The sequence below is a fragment of the Strix aluco genome, chromosome 5 (genome assembly GCF_031877795.1).
Source record: "Strix aluco isolate bStrAlu1 chromosome 5, bStrAlu1.hap1, whole genome shotgun sequence".
Taxonomy (NCBI): domain Eukaryota; kingdom Metazoa; phylum Chordata; class Aves; order Strigiformes; family Strigidae; genus Strix; species Strix aluco.
Window position 1 is genome coordinate 17,730,397 of NC_133935.1, and position 21,808 is coordinate 17,752,204.

The 21,808-nt window shown below is 38.9% G+C and overlaps 1 protein-coding gene across 3 annotated transcripts in view; it reads right to left on the bottom strand.

Moving 5' to 3' along the window:
* Positions 1–465: 465 nt before the first annotated feature.
* Positions 466–21,808, bottom strand: part of CAPRIN2 (caprin family member 2) — a 33,276-nt gene continuing 11,933 nt past the window's right edge. The window contains exons 7-19 of one of the 3 annotated variants that reach the window (XM_074826217.1): positions 21,341–21,384; positions 19,131–19,976; positions 14,247–14,378; positions 13,977–14,064; positions 13,216–13,271; positions 12,481–12,591; positions 10,679–10,789; positions 9,891–10,043; positions 6,772–6,955; positions 4,966–5,151; positions 3,617–3,717; positions 2,850–2,916; positions 466–1,388 (exon numbers count right to left, since the gene is read on the bottom strand). In XM_074826217.1, the coding sequence (XP_074682318.1) occupies positions 820–1,388; positions 2,850–2,916; positions 3,617–3,717; positions 4,966–5,151; positions 6,772–6,955; positions 9,891–10,043; positions 10,679–10,789; positions 12,481–12,591; positions 13,216–13,271; positions 13,977–14,064; positions 14,247–14,378; positions 19,131–19,976; positions 21,341–21,384 (2,648 nt within the window). In that variant the 3' untranslated portion in view covers positions 466–819. The remainder of the gene's footprint in view (positions 1,389–2,849; positions 2,917–3,616; positions 3,718–4,965; positions 5,152–6,771; positions 6,956–9,890; positions 10,044–10,678; positions 10,790–12,480; positions 12,592–13,215; positions 13,272–13,976; positions 14,065–14,246; positions 14,379–19,130; positions 19,977–21,340; positions 21,385–21,808) is intronic. The other 2 variants (XM_074826215.1, XM_074826218.1) reach the window with 2 other exon arrangements.

A 21,808-nucleotide genomic window follows, 5' to 3' on the forward strand; every position in this document is an offset into this window, starting at 1 on the left:
GGAGGGAAGCCATATACAATTGCCCTTGACAAGGGTCAATTTTAACTTTAAAATATATTGCAGCTGAATAACAGTGTGAGCCAACCCTTCAGTGACTGTTTTGAGGTTTAAGAATATCAACTACATCGCTACTGAAGGCCAGGTGATATGACAAAGCCACACTTTGACAGGATATGCATTTAAAATAAGTAGTCCTAATGAAGTATGTAGCATTTCACTTCTAATTTCTTGACCTTTTGGTTAAAAAGAAAAGCTAAATCTTGAATTCATTTCATTCAAGGAAACACTTTTGAGAATGACATCAAGCAAGAACTAAACAAACAAGTAATCCCATTTAAACTACACTGTTTACCCTGAATTACTGAAACCTGAAGACCAGTTCTATGTAATAATATGCAGGTATATCCCACATCAGGAATAAGCTCAGTTTGATACATTTTAAAAATAAAGACCACCGGCAAGATTAATACTAAAATGCATATTAACTTGTTTTATTGAGGCACAACAAGGCATTGTGAATAGCCCATACTTGAGGCAATCAATAGTGTAGTAAGCTGGACATTAATACAGTTTAGGGTAAGTGCAAACAATATACATTCACAGCTTTACTAGCAAGGCTACATCACAACTGATAAAGTGCCAAATTAGTGCTGATTCAGTACCCCAACTCCATGATTTCACCTTGCACAACAGGACCATCATTTCCCCCAATAATGGAACCACATATCTTCTATAAAGTCAGTAGTAAGTGCAAAGCTAGTCCCACCCCCCTCCACCAAGGTGTTTGGAGCAGCTCTTTTGTAAACATCGCACTGGATTTTAGTCCTGATAAAGGAGGTATCCCGAAAAGGTGGAGTATTTCCAGCTACTTCCATAGATGGCTCCCCGATGCAGACGCAACCAGATCTGATCTCCCTGGAACAGCTGCAGGACTGCATGATTACTAGCTGTTTCATGATCAGGAGCCCCATCATTTGCATATGCTGACACTAGGACCTCTTCGTTCTTCATGAGATTCACATACAGGGGAACATTTACAGCCAGTTTCAGCATGTGGAAGATGAAGACATATGTACCATTCACCGGACAGTTGAACCTACCAAGCTGGATATCAAAAGTTTCTCCAAGGTTGTTCAGCAACAGATCAAACACAATTGGCTGGTCTAGAGTTCCAGGGGCCAGGTTGGATGTTCTAGCGGCAGAGAAGGCAACTCTCATCTGCTGCGGGAGGGGGTAGACATGCACTGGTAGTATGGTGGCAGCTTGGCTCGTCACTGGCATATCAACAGGGGTGATGCTGCGGGAGTCTCCCTGCCCAGAGTCCCCACTGTTAAAGGTTTCATTGTCTCGTTCTGGACTGCTCACCTGAGAGGAATCACTCCACCCTGCTGTTAAAGATCATTAGCAATGATAAATAAGTATAACAGAAGCATACCCTTAAACCTGCAGGCATAATCTTATGCAGCAAGTGTATGGGCTTTGCAACAGATTTGCCTTTCAGCTACAGCAGGTTGTCAAAGGACCGCAGTGAGAACAGACCTTGGAAGCTGTTTTACATTCATCACACTTGCATTCAGCAAGATGGGCCATAATTTAACTACAAGAAATTACTTCTCATACTTTTTAGTAGAAGAGGGCAGTAGCTTGCAATAGTTTTAGCTTTTGTATTTGCCATACATACATTGGCATAAAAAGCATATGCTAATTTCTGAGTGAAGATAAAGAGTGATTTCTGAAAAAAATTGACAGAATTACCAAGAGTCAAGTAGTCATTTAGTCACCTTCATGATCTGAATTTGCACTTCAAGTTACCTCAGTACTGTTCTTCTGGAGTTGCATTGTTAGTAGGTCATATCAACTTATGATGCTAGAACATTTTAAGTCTGAAGAACTAGAATTGCTTTTAAGCTTTTTGCATCCCACTGCCCAAAATAAAGCAGTTTATCTTTTCAAATATTCAAGTCAAAAGGGTCTAGAATGAAAACATTGATAGATCTGAGAAATTTAGAGCAGTCACGCTCAAGTTGCAAGCCACTGTTATTTCCCCTGGAACACTTTAACATATCCAGTAAAACTAAGTAAAGTTACTATATCTTAATGCTAATGAGTCCTTCCATCAACTGTTAACTCAATCCCTTATTTAATTCTCTTCCTCTGAAGTATATTCTATGAGTTCTTCCTCAGATTGAGAGATTACCTGCTTCATCCTAAAAATTTCCTATGATATGCCATAATTTCCCTTTATTCTTCAAGGTAGCAATCTATAGTTACTATTCATCTCACTTCTTACGTATAGCACTGTAAGTCCAGCTTTTTCCAGCACATACAGCAGGATTAAGTCATCTTGTTTACAACTTCTCAAAATACATGCTATTCATGCTTGGATTCAAACAGCTAGTCTTATGTATTTCTTTAGGTTTTGTACTCCAGCATGGAAGTACAGAGTAAAGCTGTATTCCCAAACAAACTATTTTTCATAGAAAAAGTTATCTTACAAAGTTTCTGGGATCTGATAGCTTACCCAGAATCAGGGGAGACCATACAATTAAGGGAAGAAGCCAAATGCAACACTGGAACCACCCTCTGTGTGTTTTCCTAGTCAGTTCATTTGTGAAGAAAGTTCAGTAAGGTACCATTGTGTCAGAACTTTGACATGTGAAGACACCAAATTGAGAATAGTGAAATTAAATCTGTTGTTAAGCTTCCATCTAGCTTGGTTAATTTATACCAAGATTGATCTGTTTGAGCGGTGACAGTACACTGTTTCTCACTATTCACAGTAACATTCCACTTCATCTGCTACACCCAAGCACATGTATATACCTCTGGGAACCTGATGTTTGTCTTACCTCTTGAATTTGCTCGAGGACCACTAGTTATCCCACCTCGTTTATAGCACTGCTGGTAATTAACATCCTAAAAGAGAACAGAAGTATTAGGAAGATGGCAATAAGCAAATCTGAAAACCAGTGGGGCTAGCATAGACAATGGAGTTCAGAATTAAGATGTAGATAAACAGCCTTATTTATGGAAAAAAATCTACTTTTACACTAGCTTGTATGACATTAAAGAGCTATTTCAATGTTAGTTCTATCAAGTTAGCTTCTGAACTATATTCTCAGTTCAGTTCATTGAGCAATACTTTAAATCTCAGGTCTATTAGAAGTCCCTGATTCTGTACAGAGTATATTTCACTTCAAAGCTAAAGATCCTTCTCCCACCAAGAACTTTTAGACATTACTTTTTGCTTTTTTTGCCTAAGCACGTTCTCAGTCAGTCCATTTAGGAGTTCATTATTTTATACTACAGAAGCATTGAATACCAACTTTAAAATCCATAGAAAATAGACTCATTATACTACATCTTATTTGCCATCTGTTTGCATTTCAGACATTCCCTTCAGACTGCAATCAACCTGTCATACAGAGATGTTGCCTGTCTGAACTGACATCAACTGCTGTCTACTGTTCCAAAAAAGGGTTTTCTCTAGGAAACAAAACTAATCACCAGCTTGTAAGGAATAGCTCACCTGTTAAGATAATGACAAGCTACAGTATTAGTAGCTTTTCCTGTATACAGTGCTCAAAAGGCTACTGGAAACAAAGTCAATACTTACCCTCTGAGAATATGGCATTCCAGCATAATCTCTGCCAGGGAACTGCAGCTGGCCATAGTTGCCATTAGCTATTGAAGGTGAGCCTCTGTAAGCATCAAAACCTGTCCAAATCAAGTCAATTACTCAATGTCTTTCATTGTTTGTTTTACAGTACAAGTCCAGCATACAACTAGAGCTCCCTTTTCACAATTATCATGTGTATTAAATTATGCAATTACACATCTATTCCTTAATTCAGAATTTGGACCAGTGTCTCACTACTATAAAGAATGCATCTCATTAGCTACTCAGAACTACCCACTGTTGATGTATCAAAACTACATGTTTAAAAGTATTAACATCATACCTCAACAACTGCCTGTGATAATGGGACTTCATGGAACAGCTGAAAAACTTGCTAGATTCAGAGGCAGGATTCAACATAGAATTAAGAAATTTTTTCTATTACTGTTATAATTTAGGTGCTACTATAATATTTAGCCTCTTTAGCTATTATACGAACTACCAAAGAAGAGTTGCAAGCAATTTAATACCAGATACTACCAAACCCTTAACTGCTGTTAAGTTAGAACTATACAACTCATTGTCTAGTATGTGTTCCTACAAGGTATTAAGCAAAGCCCAATAACTGAAACAACTATCACAGACTGTCCTTCCACTTCAGAGTGGAGTAGGCCACAGCTCCCAACAACCTTAAGTTAGTATCTGCTTAAAGTCAGCTGAAGCTTTCTATAGTACTTCAGCTAGCAGCAGAATAGCAACTGATTTGCAGAGACCAAAGAATTGTCCTCTTAAAACTCTTCAGTTTATTAATCCAGAAGGGCTCTCCACGAATCCAGAACATCTTCCCCCTCCATCCTGGTTTCTGCCAGTAATATTAAAGACAGCAGTGCTAAGCAAAGAGTATCTTGTTTTGGGCAAATACCACAAGTGACACCTGAAGAGGAAATACCCACCCAGAATGTTAGCAAGACAGATGCCAAGACAAAGAACCAAAGAATGGAGGGGGTAAACAGTTCAGAATAGTAAATGAAATAGCAAGAAGGAAAGTCTACACAGTTAAGTAATTTAATAACCTATTAGTGAAATTTTCTACTTTTGTAATTCAAAAGGCTGTGAAATTGCTCTGCCAGTTCACCTGACACCCAAAGTACAGGGACTACAAATAAAAGTCAATGAACTTGCTTAAATTCTACAACAGAAGACCCATTATCTGCACATTGCTCTTAAAGTCCTGTTTTCAGAAGTTTCACACGTAGAAACTAAATTTAATACCATATTGTGTTAAATCCTGTTCTAGTGTTACTACATTAGATTTTTTTCTAAGGTGGTAGCATATACAGACATACCTTTATACCCACCAGGGGAACGGTATGAATTAGCCAGTGACCTTCCACCTCTAGCAGATCCTCTGACAGCCCCACGACTGTTAATGTAAGGCTGGGGGGGTCTGGGAATAACATTAGTCTGTGCTGGATAAAAGGCAAGGCTACCATTGCTAACAGGAACAGCTCCATCAGGTTGATAATTCACTGCTTAAAAGAGAAGGCACAGATGAATTCAAAGCTTTTATAACTGTAATAACTTACCACACCTAGAAGCAAGGGCAGTATTAGGAAGTTCAGAGACTGATTAAGCTGCTCTGAATATCCTGTTCTTCTGCTCCTTCATTACTTCAAATAAGTGGGGATCCTCCCCTTTGTTCTCCAGACTAATGCTTGTTAAAGCATGCTGTAGACAGCCCAGGCTGTCAGCATAAGCCTCTAATGTATTCAACAAGATTCAGTTGCAAAGGTCAGAACAAGCTTGCCAGCAGCATCAAGAAAATAACCAAACTAGAATAAAGTTAAGTAACACCTGATTAAGATTTTCACTTTGAACCAACACTGTTCTACTAGCAAGACCTCAGTGGTCTACCTGATAAACTAGGTCATCTCAGCATTGACATCCTTCAAAATGAGACAAACTCAATCTTATTTAGATAGCAATAAGACAACTGTGGAAAGCTAGATATTTGGGTTCAGTCTCTTCAACAGACATTCCTACCACATGTTATTGGGCAGTTCAACCCCAAGCAACAGGTATTCAAGAATGATTTTCACTCACAGGGTGGCTGAGTTGTTAGCTTTAAATACAGGCCTTGCAACCATGAATGTGTTTCCACAGGACCATGCTTTATATCAATCCAGAAAGCTTAAAACTGATCCAGAATGACAGTCTAAACCCCTTTCTGAAGTCCTTGCAGAGCCACTGCACAAGATTAATCCAAAAATTGTGATGCTTCATCAAAAAACTGTATAGAAGGCTGATCACCTGTAGTCTGTGATGAGAAGGAGCATTCAAGCTAAGCATGCTTTCCTGACTGCTATACTTATATTGTTCTTTGGAGCTCTTCATATGCCTCACTGACTTCACACAGTATTGGTCTATTTCTAGTATAATTCCTATGAAGATTCCTCTAGCACAAAAAGTTTTAAGTGACCTTGAGTCATTTGATTAGATAGTCTTATAAATCCAGATGCCTAGTTGTCAGCTTCCTTTCATCCTGGAACCCATTGCAGGCATTTTTGGGGCTAGTTTAATTTCAAATTTAGTGTCAGCCATATAAATTCACCTGGTACAATATCTAAGTGTTAAGCAGGTCAGTTCTGCATTGAATAAGGCAGCTCAAGACTCCACTTATCAGAGTTCTAGTATTCCTCAGGTCAGACTGAAAACTTACCCCAACTTTCTTATTTAGCATTCAGCAAGTCCCAGCACTAGACACCACTAGTGACCAAATTAGTGGTTCCAAATAAGAGTATTTCATCATTGCTTCAATTCCAAGCAAATAATTGTTTGACTGACAAGTATCTGCATACTTGAATTTCCCACCTACTAGGAATTCAGGCATTTAAGTGACACTGTCCATGCAACTAGTATAGAAACTGGTTTGAAGCAGCCTCTCACCCTGCTAGCCATTCTAAAGTTAAGCTTACATACCATACCATCAACTAGATTAGAGCTGATAACCTGAATGTTAACTAGTACTACATAACAGTGTTTAAGAATTTCACTAAGAAGAACTCACAGCATGTGTTAATGAATTAAAATACCACTATAACCTGAAGACCTTTAAAGACTACTTGAAATACAGATACAAGTTCAGTTCTCACCTGAAGACAGAGATTCTTGTGAAAGAGAGGTTTGTTCTGCAACATGAGAAGATTGCAACTGGCATTGAGGAGGAGTCTGTGTACTTGCTGTAGAGAAACTCTGGTTATATCCTGCCGAATATGAAGAATCCTCTTTAGTTTCCTGGTCTTTACGCGGAGGCAGTGGTGCATTTACTTTAAATACCTACAACATATTTCAAGACAAGTGCTTAACACTACCAGCTGAAGTCTCTGCCTAATGCCACCACCCTGCTATGCCATTGTTTAAATCCACATACCTAGATCAGTTTCTAGAACACCAACTGTTTCTTAGAAATAATCAAGAACATTGTACTTCAACCCATCCTTTTTCCTCTCAGTAAACTTCTAGAACTTACTCCTGTTTACATAGCTACCACCCAAGAAACACAGCTTGACTGACCATAGCTACCATGCAATAAGCTATTTTCCTTCTATGGGAAATCCACTGACTACTTGTCCTACAACTTTTGACCTGAAGCTGGGACAGCCTATACTGAGATAAGATATTCACATCTGGGTGATGTGAATATCTTGGTTCTTTATACATGTCTTGGAACCTGATGCAACACTACTATCCACTTAAATACCATATTAGACAGTCTTCACCCCCTTGATAAACTGAGCCTCAACTCTACTACTTGTTTTATGTTCCCTCAGAGAAAACATGTAACCTAGATAACTGTCTTGCTATTCAGATTTTAATGTTATAGACTGGGCAGTAGGGTGGTGTGCAGGTATTACTGTTAGTTAATCTAATGAACCAGAGTTCAGTGATGCCAGTGACTGTATTGCTTGATGACCAATAACCCAAAAATACCAGAACTGATCTTGTCAAAAGTGACAACCAGTATCAAGATCAAGTAAGAAAGTCTTATTTTGAGTAAAAGAATCTAAATTTCACAGAGATGTCAACAGTACTGGTACTGAGTCTAGAGGTGTATCTGACCATTTTCCAAGACTATAAACTGTCTGAAGACAGACAAGGGCAAAACTACAGCTAGATGCAAGGAAGAGCTTCACAGCTCTTGTTATTTGAAGAAGCCTGTATACTTAAAATGAGAATGAACACTTTTCCCAGGGTCAAGAAACCAAGTACTGCCCCCTAAGAGGGAGGCAGCACAGAAACCTCTCATGATACTGAAGTATTGAGTATAAGTTTTGAACCATTGTGAAATAATAAATTCTGGTTTTTTACTTTACTAGATGAAATGATCAAAGTGATCCAAAACAATCCTCTTTCTAAAAGAAATGTGAGGATGCTATGCAGTCAGGCTGTCAACACCCACATCCTAGAGTATTTGTATCAAGTGGTCTACTTTTTCCTGTAGTGAGGGTTACAGGTGGAAGGCTAATAAAGGACTAGGGCTACAGGTAGGATCTGCCTTTAAGCTTCCATAAGCACAATGGCAGCAACAGGATGTTTAGACATCTGAGGACATGTAATCAGATGCTTCCATTACTGTCACTGTACTACCACTATTTGGCAAGCAACCGTCTGACTCCTGGCTATCTACTGAAATCCAATGGCTGTGTTTTCCTGGCAGCAATGAGAATCTAAGCAGTGCAGGGAAGAAGAAAACCCTGCACTGCAGAATTAAGACTACCACTACAAAAGGAATTAACATCTTAGCAATTTAGTGACAGATGTTTGCCAAGAGAAATCTTGAACATTTAACATCTCTGAAAACACCACAGCATAATTCAAGTGAACTTGTAGTGGTACCATTATGATCAAAAGCACTCTGAACACAGGTACTAGGTTCAGATAAAATCAGAATGACTGACACTAAGACTCCATATTTATATCATGACACATGCTTATCTTCTAGACTGGGTCCCCAAAAAGACTCTTGATTCCTTGGTCATACCATACTGTTATTTCTCTACTTTCATGAAAAAATCACCACCTAGCCACTTGGCATAACTTAAATCTGGCTTAGAAAGAACCACTTCCTTATCACCACATGCCTTTTTTATAATGTATATCAAAATTCTGTACCTCTGAAGAATGTTCTACTTGAACCTCTTCTACAAATACAGAAAACCAAGGATAAAGAGTTATGGTAGTGATTTACTACAGACCACAGCAGGATCTGAGGTGTTTTAGTCATTAATTCCTGTGCTTTGAAAGGCTATCAGCTACCTTCCATTAGATCCTACTACATATGTCTCAATACTGCAAGATGCAGATTGTCCAGCAATTTGTGGAACTGCACTAGTACATTTGTTGAAATGAAGAAAGCCTTTAGAAAATATCAGTTACCTCTTTAAGCTTGCTTTTGAGCAAGAATATTAAATGAAGGTTTCTATCATCTTCTGGAAGTAGAGGAGTAAATAAGACCAAGTACAGGGAAGGGAACATTAACAACTAAATGGAGACTCTTCCTCTGAGTCCCTCTAACCTTGCACTGCAGATTACCAGACAGTAGCAGTGTTAGTAATGTTAGAGAATATTAGCAATGATGTATGGCCTGAAAAAATAGTATCCATTTGCAAGAAACACCACTCAGACTGTGTGGACTATTCTCTAGATATCTATATTGACTACTCATTAAGAAGATAATGAGCTACACTAGTCTATATCGAGGATACATTTTCCATGATTCCAGTGGACTGAGTTTTACCCCACTAAAGCAAACAGTTTAAGTAGCAGCAAGACAGGTTCAAGCTTCAAGAAGGCTTTTAGTCCTAATAGCTATATACTCCAGGATTCCCTCTCTCCTCTGCAATCTTTATTATTTGAAATATATGCATAAGAACGGTTTAAGTACAGTCAACTTTACCTTGGGGCACAGCTATAAATCTGTTTATTTCAGGTCTGACTTCACCCTCTTAGTTCCTTGAGCCTACTAAGGTATCCCAGTATTAGATTTTGGGACTATACAGAGCAAAGCCAGAATCTCCGTTCTTGGATGATGTGTTTTAAGTTCTGACAGCATTGAGGAAGCAGAGTTCTAATCTAGGTTTTTAACATTAAAACATCAAAATGATCTATCAAGTTCTATACTATATCAAGAGGAGCCAGTTCCCCAGTATTAGGACTAAGTTATTAGCATTATTGTCAATTATTCTTCCGTGGCCTCAAGCTGCACACTTACAGTCTGCATAGCCTGAAAGGGAGCTGCTGTTATTGTGACAGAACTGCTACTTGCTGGAGGAGATTGAAAGCTTTGCGCTGGTGGTACTGGCGACATGGAGGTGCTTGAAGTAGGCAGTGGTGACTGTGGCTCACTTGGGAGGGGAATAGTTGCCTGAGGGAAGAACAAATGTAATGAGAGGTCACTTGATAGTTATCAGGCAGTGACAGAAGCAGTTAATTTGTTCTAAAGCCTGGACTGACAGAAGTCAGCAGTTTCTACAGGATGACATTTGGACATAGTAGAGCTACAAAATAGCTTTTGCTTACAATTTCAAATCTTGCTGTGCATCCTCAGCAAACAGTACTTCTATTGCAGTCTCTGCTGATTAAGTGAAATGTGCCTATGAGCTACTATACATACCACTCATTGTAATAATTTCACAATAAAGATACATTAAGTATTTTTTCCCCACCGCTAAGGAAACAAAATGCCTTCTGTTCCATTTATTGGAAGATGATTCTCTGGCTGATATCAAAAGTGACTTCTCTTTTCCAGAGGAATTGAGGAAGTTTAGGGGGTTTGATTTTCCCTCCCAACTTAATCAGTTATGTTTCAGATTAGAAATAATGCTGAGTTGTCCAGACAAAGTATTAACCAGCATTAAGTCTCATCTGTGCAGACAGCAAAATGGAGTGTTGATTTAGAATACCAATATTTAAAGGAATCAGAAGTGAAAAGGAACATAAGGCTCTAGACGCATTTCAGCAACCAATATATTTACCTTACCTGTATTTGTAATAGCTCACCTGGGCAATTTCAATCTTTTTAGGTATCAGTGGCTCAGAAATACGTGAACTTGTCTGATACAGTGGCTGGGAAGTATATTTCTCAGTCTCTTGAGAAAGTGATGCTGATGCCTAGAAGAAGCCATATATGCACCTGCTATTAGAAGTATTGCAGAAAACACACAGTGTTCTGGTAGAGCTATGAAATACCAGTGCATAAGTTGAAAGAAGTTGATTTTGAAAGACCATTAAGTCCAAACTAAATGTGCTAAATAGTCATCTTAACCAAAAGCTTCAAGTAATTAGCTTTAGAGATTCAGACTTAGATTACACTTCTTACACAAGAGGTTGTACACCTAGCCCTGCAAAGTCAGATAATTTTAAGAACTGTAAATTGCTTCAAGCAGTTATTTACAATGAAGTCTGACACATCTGTCTCATTGAATTAAATGGAAAGACATGTCTGATGTTAAGCTTCTGGTAAGCTCTGTTGAACAAAGCTTCAGAGCCAAACTTCGGTTTGCTTTTGCAAAACCTGCATGTTCTATAGTTAGCTCACACTTGTAATGCTAAGTTTAAGAATTGCTTATACTTAGATACACAGCCTAGGGCTAAAGACTACCGGTGCCGTTCTCACCATGTATATCATCACAGGTGCATCAGAGAGAACTGGTATGCACTTGCATACCAGGAGAGTGCACTGTAACCATGGAGTGTATCTGTGGTTGTGCTGGGACCAAACAAAGCTTATCTACTGCTTTCCATGAGAAGGACTGGAAAAGAAAGACACCACACTTCAAGCCTCAGGGACTAGAGATACACTGGACACAAGCAACCTTAATTTCAAACAATGTTTGCAAAAAACCTCAGAACATTCCACTAAATTAGATGTTCTGCATTATAGCACAGCACAAGTCTTCTGGATGCATATTAAACAACAAAATCATGTAATTCTTGTCAGCACAAGTAGTCTTATGACATTGTAGAAGTGAGAGAAAGTGTCAAGACCAGTCCAGAACTGCCAATTCAAGAGGCAGCAAGACTAATATCCCTGCTGAAATTGTTATATTCAACTATATAGTATATTAAGGAATGAGTGCTACATGCACAGTATACTGATAGCATGTACATCAGCAAAACATATTTAAAAAGCATGAATATTTCCCCATTATAATCTGCATACACTGTATTAGAGTCCAATGGGGGGACAGAGCCAGCTGTGTTCTGAACACAGCAACACACTTAAGAGATCTTTAAGACAGTGATCTGCATAAATTGAAACATCATTTTCAGCTCTAAGCAATAATTGAATGCTAGTTGAAGATTTAACTATACAAACACAGTTAAGAAAGCAAAGGTTGAGGTCTTGGCTGAACATCAGGAAGCCAGATTCCCAGTATTTCTTCAGTTAGTGCTTGAGAACACATCTGTCTTCAGCTTACACAGAAGTCTACTTTCATGACAATATCCACCCTGATTTATGCATCCTCTATGTTGTCATTAGAGGGAGTATTCTACACTAACCAAAGCAAATATTTATATCGCTCATATGTTCCCACAAGAATATGCACCACACTTTCTAGCCTGCATTTTTCACCCCACACCCTTCCCATTTCAAGGGGCAGACTGTTCACTTTGCATTCATGTGGTATTAGGAAGACTTGCAACTATCATAAGTTTTCCAGAATGTATTGCTGTTACTTGTATTCTGTCCCTGTATGTTGTTCAAGCATAGTTATTCAGGAGAGGCCCCGTCACAGCTTTCTGTTAGGGCTAGTTGTCACACAGATCTTTGAATGCCAGTGAACTCCAGGGTATATTACCTGTGGTGTCTGTGGTGTCACCAAGTCTTCAGTTTCAGAGCCAGAAAGAGTCTGATCAGCAGATGCTAAGGAAGTGTTTGAACCATGCAGTGTCATGGGTGAAGCAGCAGCCTTGCAAGAAGAGAAAACTGAGATAAGGTTTTGAAAAGACTATCTTAAATATTTGGTTTCACTGAAACTCACACTTTGGCATTTTTAAGTAAAGCTCAGAATGAGGCAGGAGCTGAAATGCTTTGATTAGACTAAGTTTCTTTGTAATTGTTAGTGGCAAGGAAACATTTAAAAGCCAAAGTAGCAAGACATGCAAGCACAGTAAGTGAATTTAAGGTTCACTTAACCATGGCTGCCAAAACTTGAGACATTGTATCTTTGGCATAAGTGACGATCTCAACGATGAAGACATGATCTAGGAAAGAAGCAGCATGTTCTTCTGCACACAACTATTAGCTATGAGTTGAATTTATCCGTTAAATATTCAAGCTATTTCAGCATGTCTTCAACATATTTTTACTTTAAGAAAATTCAAACGTTTATTGCTGCTTTTCAAGGACAGCAGCCAACTTTATCAGCATTTGAGTGATCTTAGACTTGCAAGCTACTACATTATATGAAATTTGTTGTTACAAACTACTGACAATAAGAAAAACAAGGACTAAGTCTATTCTAGTGAATAACCTCTATGTCATTCCTTGGCTACAGCTCTGCCTCTTCAGGGCAATCCTAACTTCAACTTACTTGAAGGGGCTGTTGAAGAAAATCACTCTGACTTGGCAGTTTCTGTTCTTTTGGAGCTGTAAAAGAATGCATTAAGCAACATTTACTTTTAAATTCAAACACTACATACAGTTTCAGTGTGCAGTTCAACTTTTCGAAAACATTTGATGTATGAAGATGCACACTTTTTAGTGTGTGCACTGCAAATATTTAGATTTAGCATCAGTAAACTACACCCAACTGAAAACTTCAGGGTTTCTCATAAAAGAGGACAGGTATTCAATGATAAAAATATTTCTACCACAAGATATACCCACTTTCCAGATTTAAAAAAAGCAATTAAATATTTAATAAACTGGGTAATTGCATTTTACAGCCCAAAAGCCACCCACAAACAGTTTCTTAACATGGCCCATTGTAGAAAGTTCCAGTTTTCTAACTGCTCTTTATCCTGAACTCATTCCCAGCTTATGTCTACATACACCACATCTAGACAAGTTTGTTACACAGATACAGCATGTCAGTTCCACAGCTGGGTTCAGATGCACATGCCAGTCAGTGATTACACAAGCATTCCATTTCCAGGCAGATGCACCAACTTAAACCACCTCCAGCAACAAATAAGCAGGTAAGTGGCTCAAGCTGCCTTTTTTAAAATCAGACAGCAGTATTCTTTATAATTAGACAAGCTGTGTTCACCAGGCCTACTGATCTACAGCCCAAGCAAACCCTGTTAGTGTTTGCAAAGTCTTACATTTTATTACACTTATAGTATTACTTACCTACAGGACTACTTGCTGGAGTAACTGAAGGTGGTTGAGATGAAACAATGGCACTTGGTGAAGCTTTGTCAAAATCCAGAATGGACTCCTTTTGAAAAAAAGGATTATTCGTTGGGAGGAAAAAGAAATTAAGTATTCTCATCTGACAAGTTGCTGTTAGCTAATTAGAGCTAGATTCATTCATTCAGTGCAAACACACACTGTCAGCACTGTTTTCCCTAACCCAGTAGGAATTGGAGCTTTGTGCTACAACAGCAGAGAAAAACATACTTGCATGAAGTTGTAAGTCCCTTGTATCTGAGTCATCAGATCCTGAAGTTTTTCCCTTCTCAATACTGGATCTTTTGGAAGAGTTGAAGTAGAGCAAAATTCTGCAGCTGGCTGATGTACAGGTTTAGGCACCTAATAAGGAGAAAAGATATTAAACCTAATACTGGAAGCAAGACAAGCTGCCTTATCCAATATACTTCCAGAGCAACCTATATGTGTCAGATACAATGAGCCAAGGAATTCTGTGCCATTATTGATATTTTCTGAATCAACATTTCACTTTGTTAAAAAAGGATCAGCTTACTGTTGCCACAACTAGTTAAGCCACAGAATTCATTCAGTTTCTTGCAGTCAAATGTACAGAAGGCAATAAGTTGCATGCATTTAGCACAAAATTAGACACCTCCACCTAAGGAAGCCCGCATATTTAAGTAGAAGGCCAGAACAAACTTAAAAATCAAAGCTGCATCACTCAAGGTTTAAAGCATACTTCCTCCCAGTACAGCCCACACCAGTAAGTACAGATCTTTTATTAGGATGGCATTTCCAGATATTCTGAAGAAACTGCACCTAAGAGATACATTGCAAGCATGTTACTCAGGATAAGACCAAAGTGCTTCCCCCAACAAGCAAGAGACTTTCAGTGTACCAGCTCCTGCAGAAAGGATTTCATTAAACTTTTTGAAGTTTGGCATGAAAAACACACCTGTGCTCCCACATGGGAGCTTAACTTTGTAGCTAAATAAGGACTTCTGCAGGGCCTTATTACTCCCTGATTGTTTCAGATGGTCCCTTAACAGTTCACCCCAACTGATTCTCACTTCACTTTAAAAAGAGGGAAATGTTTTGTCAGAGAACCAGCAAGTCTGAGGTATAAAAAACCCATGATAGTAAACTCCTTATATAGCAGAAGCCCTGTTATTTACAGAGTGAAAATAACATCAGACTGGCTAGATAGTCTAGCATGTTTTTTAAAAGCAGCTTGGGAAGAGGTAGGCTTGTTATAGGTATTTTAAAGCCATAATTTTCAGTGATTCTCTAAACCTTTGCTGCTCTTATGCTTGTCTATGCAGCTAGAGGGAGGCAAATCTGAAGACATTAAGTAGTTGCATTATTACAACAGGCCCAAGCATTGAGAAACACAGGAACATGTGAAAGTCTTTACTTTCCTACAGTACAAACATTTGTCTTTCTCATAGGAAGTTACTACTTCAATATACTGTATAGCAGTATAGTTGACTATTTGTATGGAGTCATTAGAAGACTATGGCAGAAGGATATGTGTCATGAGATTTAATTGTCACACTAAACCCAAACCAAATTGATGAAATGCTCTTTGTCCAGTTTTAGGACAAGCCCAAAACCACCCTATTTCCTCAACAGTTACCTGAAACTAATCACTAGCATTTGAAGAAATTCCAATAGTATGCACAGGGATGAAGCTTGCAACGTTTAGTGAGCTTCACAAAGCATAATCCATGTACATGCAGCACATCATTAACTCTGGAGGACTCAACTTCAATCTATGTGGCCCACACAATAGCTCCTTGGTGAGCTCTGAAAAGTTTCACTTTATTCTAGAGCTAGAGGAGTGCATCTTTGTACTATTCTATCTTAATTAGAATTTCTGATGCACAAGCACTACCTGTAACTGACTATGCAAGTTTATATTGCTGTCTAATTTCCAAAAATGAACAGGAACTAAAGCTATTAAGGATCTAAGTGCAGGACAAAAGATACAGCTGAGTAAAGTTAAAATCTCAGCAAGTTATACATTAAGTTACTAGGAATCTGAATCTTCTTGTCCATCACTTTACTAGCCCTCACTTACAAGCAGACTTAATCTTAAAACACTTGCTGTCATGGTAAATCCATTATGGGTCAAACTGATTAATGCTTCTATGACCCTCTTCCTCCTCACTACAGTTTACCAAGACACAAGTACATCCACCAAACTGGTTCTGTATGTTCGCAGATGAGCAACAGAAGCTTTTCACCTTAAGTCACCTAACCAGGTCAAGGCAGTGTCTTGAGGCTATTAAGATTGCCGACTAGCTACAGAAGATAGACTTGTACATTAAACACAAACAAGTAAAAACAGCCTCGAGAGCATGGAAGCAGAAGAGACTGCAGTGTTTCACTTGTGGTTGCAAAGATGATAGTCTTATGTATGCTTTTACAATTTGTTAGAGTCTTCATCTCCTTCCCCAGCTCATACTCTGTATATTATGCTGGTAGCATTCTTTACTTCAACTAGAAGAGCAAGCACACAGGGTTACATATACAATATTAGGGCTTTAAGCCAGGATTGAATCATTGAGACTCTCCATCCTGTAGAATTTGTTTTCTAGTTCCTGCATATATTAAAATACACCAGCCAGAAGTAGTTACACTGAATTTACCTTATTGATTTGATGTTTTGCTGGTACTTAGGTGCTTAAAACTCAAATATTTAAGTGCAATACAGACCATACATGAAAAGTATCATGAAGTTAAAGTATTTCAGGTTTTATGCCCTTATAAGAGATGCTTTGAAAAAATTCAGGTACTTGACATCTTTAAGACGGTTTTAAACCAAGTTTTCTTTCTAGCGTACAGTTACATACTGTTTCTGGAAGTCATTACAAGCTGGTAGCATATTCTGAGTTTAGTAACCTGTTAGGCCAGCTCACAAACTTATACATGCTGAGATCACTTAACATTAGTGGTTCAAACAACGTTCAGATTAGTTTTACACAGTTTAGGGTTTAATTTGTCATAACAATGTTTCTGAAACCTAACTTCAACACTACTTACATAGTCAAACTTGCTTTCACATAGCAGGCCACAAATTCAGCTCTAACCAAGTTTGCTGGTCCACAGGTTGCACAAATATTTAAATAAAATAACAGTTTAACGGGTCTGCACATCAGCTCACTTTGCTGTCTTAGGCTCAACTTAGGTATTGCACCTTATGGTGCATTAAGTTAAATTAGCATATTTTACAATCTCAGAACCTAGCCGTTTACTAAAAGATCTCAGAGCTCTAACAGTTATTTCAGGGAGTAAAGAAAAGTTAATTTCAGCTCCAGAAAGCAGCAGCAGTGACAAAGCCCATGCCTAGATCCCTGCACAAGATCATTTATAGATTCTCCCTGGGAGTGAAATGGATCCAGCTATAGCACTGCATTGCCTGTTCTTCATATAAGCAAAGGCAAGAAGTTTCATTATCCAAAAAGTTTAATATCAATTGCTCTTTATGTGCACCTCATAAGCCAGATATCTTAATTTTTTAAAAACTGGTTATGGAAACTAGGTTGACAGTACACTATTTTCTACTCATTCAATATATTTTTGATATTAGGATTTGTCAATAGCTACTAAGCAAGAATAAAGCCAGCTGGTGTTTCACTACAGTCTATGTAAATCAAAGTTTGAATACTTCAAAAATACACTTCGTTTACTTACTTCAGCAATCCACCTCAAGCAACCTCACATTCTAACATTTAATTTAGTTTAAATGTTTAGTGCACACCTGGACATTACTATGAAGATTCCTAGGCACTTTGCAAGTTTCTCCAGCTGAGTGGAGACCCTCCTTTTTCCTTACTGCATCAAAATTTTGTCCACCATTTAAGCCATCCATCCGTCCATCCTATATAAAAATAAGAGCCCCATCTCATTAGGAAGCATCTCGCATTTAAGCTGTAAGGTAATCTGACACCAGAAATTCCAAGGCATCTTAAAGTGCTTGAGACTACTCCAATACTTCAGACAGTTTCAGTTATAGTAATACTATGCATAGTTGGTGCACAACACCTACTTGTGCTCAGATTTACTTAGTGAGGCAACCAGGTTTTGTACCTGTACCACCACCACCAGTGGACACAAGATTCTACTCAGCTTGAGTGTAAAGATGAATCAAGCTGAAACACCTTAAACCCATTTTGTTACCCAGTGCTGCATGTTACATACTCTTTTACTTTCATGTTCAACCTTCTGTTTGCGATCCCGCCTCTAGGCACAAGAACATCCATTTTTCAGTTATGCCAAGTTTACGGACAAGATTTAAGCTTAAGCATTTGCTATGAGTAACACGGAATGAATTGATTTCTGCTTTCTTACAGAAACAGAGATAGTGCTGACACTGTACAAGAGTATTGCTCAATTCCCTGTATTTTCTTCCTGAAGTGTAACTCTGCTAAACACTGCTCTAGTGACATAATATGGTAGACAAGGTTCAGTTATCTGGTTTTAGTTATCAGAATTGTTGCTACCCAAGCACAGGTGAGAAAGAAGGTAATGTAACCAGAGGCTAGTAGCCTGCTCAGCTGTAAGCCCTGCAATAGCTTTCATTTTACATTTCTAAAACAAACTATGCTATTGTTAGACTCTCCAGGACAGCAGTATGGCTTATGCATTCATCTGGAAATACATATTTAAGCCCCTGTACAGTTGGTATTGCTTGATCTAGATGTTAGATCTCTCTTGAATCAGCAGCTATTTTAATCAAAAGCCTAAAAAATTACTGAAGTGCTATTTGCATGCAGCCACAGACAAAGTATTTGATCCCTGGATGAGTCATACCTGCTTTGTACTGATAACAGTGGACAGAGCCAATAGCTAGGGATGAACTAAGTTAATTCTTCTGTCTTATGCGTAAAGCAGTTATTCAAGGCTCAAATACAGCCATACTGTGTTGATGTAAAAAGCAAAGCAGACCATCTTGCTATTCAAATATAAAGTTTAACTGCCAGAATTATTTCTCCCAAGAAAGAATGAAATAAGTGTCTAAATATAGGCCTACAAAAATGCACCTTATACAGCCTCTGCTATTAGGTAGCTTTAGTCCAATACACTAGTGTCAAAAGCTTATGACAGGTAAGACTACATATGCCAACTCACTTCTTTGGGTTCCATATCAAACTTCTTTGGCCCCATCTGCTCCTTTGTCCCAACACTTGCAGCTCCCCAGGACTTCGGAGGGTTCTGTAACTGCTGTGATGACACTTGCTGCTGCCTGTCAGCTTTTTCCCAAGCCTCTCGAGTCTCCTGCTTCTTTTGTTCTGGCTCCTCCCTAACATGTGCAGCCCAAGCCTTCACAGGCTCCTGCTTCTTTTGCTCTGGCTCTTCCCTAACAGGCATTTCCCATGATTTCAGAGGCTCTGGCTTCTTTTGTTCTGGGTGCTCCCTAGTTTGGGTTACCCAAGGTTTTGGAGATTCCTGCTTTTGTTCTGGTTCTTCCTTAACTTTCGTTACCCAAGGTTTTGGGGACTCCTGCTTTTTCTGCTCCTGCTCTTCCCTAACTTTTGCTACCCATGGCTTAGGTGATTCCTGTTTCTTCTGGTCCTGCTCTTCCCTAACCTTTGCTACCCAAGGTTTGGGGGACTCCTGCTCCTCTCGGGCACGTGCTATCCAGGCCTTTGGAGCTTCTCGTTTCTTCTGTTCTTCCTCCTCAACACGGGTCTCCCAGGGCTTTGTAGAGTCACACTTCTGTTCCTCTTCTTTAACACGAGCTTCCCAAGGCTTTGGAGAATCTGGTCTTTTTGGTTCTTGCTGCCTAACACGAGCTTCCCAAGGCTTTAAGGTCTCTTGTTTCTGCTTCTGTTCCTGGTCTTCAATATCAACAAGCATTTCCCAGGACTTTGGAGGTTCTTGCTTTCTAGCACACTCAGCTTCCCAAGATTTGGGCTCTTCTGGCTTCTTCTTGACAGAGTATTCTGCTTCAGGCAAATAACGCCTGTTGAGAAACTATATAGACCAGAGAAACTTAATGGCTCCCAAGAAAACATTTTGCTACTACAGTTCAGGTCAGTTAAGTTAGGCCACCCAGCTACTGAAAATTTCAGACTAAAAGCAGAGCCTAGACAGTTTAAATGCCACAGAAACTATGTGGACAGCCATGGCTTTATCCTACAACACTGCAGACTAGCTTTGCTTGGCATGCCAGAGGAGCATGAAACAATCCTAGACAGCACAAGTGAAACATACTTGAGCTGAGTGAATCTACCACCCTTACCCTCAATGCTAACTGATGTTCCTATAGGCAGTGACAATATCAAGTTCAATTGTGATTTCTGTAAATGTAGCTCTCTTCCTAAGCATCTAAAATACTGCGGTACTGTATTCGTAGACATTCTGCTAAGCATAGCAGCACCATCTCCCCCCAGAATCTTTGGCCTAGTGATGAAGTATAACCCTCATTCTTAATGCAGTTTAAATACTAAGAAGTCATATTCTTGGATTTAGTACCACTGGACTTCAACTCCAGGCTGTGCTTACTGTCAGTAAGTCTGAGAGTTCAATGAAGATGTCCTGAAGTCTTCCTGAGTTACCACTTAGCCATAAACAGGAAGTAAATATAAAGTGAAGAATGTACAAGGCTCACTGGCTGAGATTTTTTTTTGACAAGTTACCAGAAAAGCTTTAGTCAGGTAACAGTGTTACCAGTAGGTTACAAAAGCTTGTTCTAGAGTACACCCTCTAGTGGGATACCTGAGAAACAGGGATTCAGCATTTTAAGAACCAGCATTTCCATTTACAAAAGGACACCCCTCCCCACCTTTTGAACCAAGTCTAATGCTTTTTATGCTACTGCCAGTTGAAGCTTGAGTACTTAACTCAGGAGTCTGAAGGGCTGTTGAAACCAGTGTACATACCCCTGTGCACACAAGTCTGTCTTGGGATCCCTACTTCTGACAAATCAGAGCAAGACCTACATCATTCTCAACCCCACCAATATCAAGCCTACTGCAATAAGCTTAGCTTTTATAGACAGCTTTAGTAGATGTGTATTTTCTCTATCCCGTAGTACACAAAAGATCAGTGTTTCCCACTGTAACGGCTGATGCTTTGGTTTATTCAGGAAAGTGCCAGAGCATTAAAGTACTACACTGCTTCATGTAATCCTGCCCTATTTATCCCAAATACCCAGAGAAGCCATAAATTTGAGGTTAGAAATAGAAATGCAACCAAGTCTTTAATGCTTCCTACAAAAAGCAACACCCATGTTGCTGTTCAGACTCCCTTATAAGTTTAAAAAAGGGTTGCAGAAGCGCAGTTATGTTTGACAAATCACAACACTAAAGGAAAGCAAAAGCAGCAGAGTATCTTACCTCCTGTGGCTGTATTTCAGACTTCATAAGCTCCATAATGGATTCTAGAGAAAGGATGTTAATTTGTTTCAACTGATCAAATGCAGAAAGGCAGACCAAACAGTAGCAAGTCTAATTCCATTAAATAGTAGTGCCAATTGCTAAACCAGATATTCTGAAAGCTCAGCTTGTCATTCAACATGCTATTTTTAGACAAGCTTTTTTTTCTGATTCAGTTTTACATTTGCAAAAGTTGAGAGTTAAGCAAGGAACATTTTATAGTATCCATAGTTTTGTAATATATAACACTCCCTACACCAGACACTTCTCACATCTTCAACATGGAGACTTGCTCAGAAGACAAATACATCCTGTTACTAGGAATTAGATCTTTTTCTACAATATTAGCCAGAATAGGACACTGCAAGGCTTGCAGCCCATTTTACTTACTACATTGCAAGTAAGCTACAGCAAAGGATTTGATTTAGC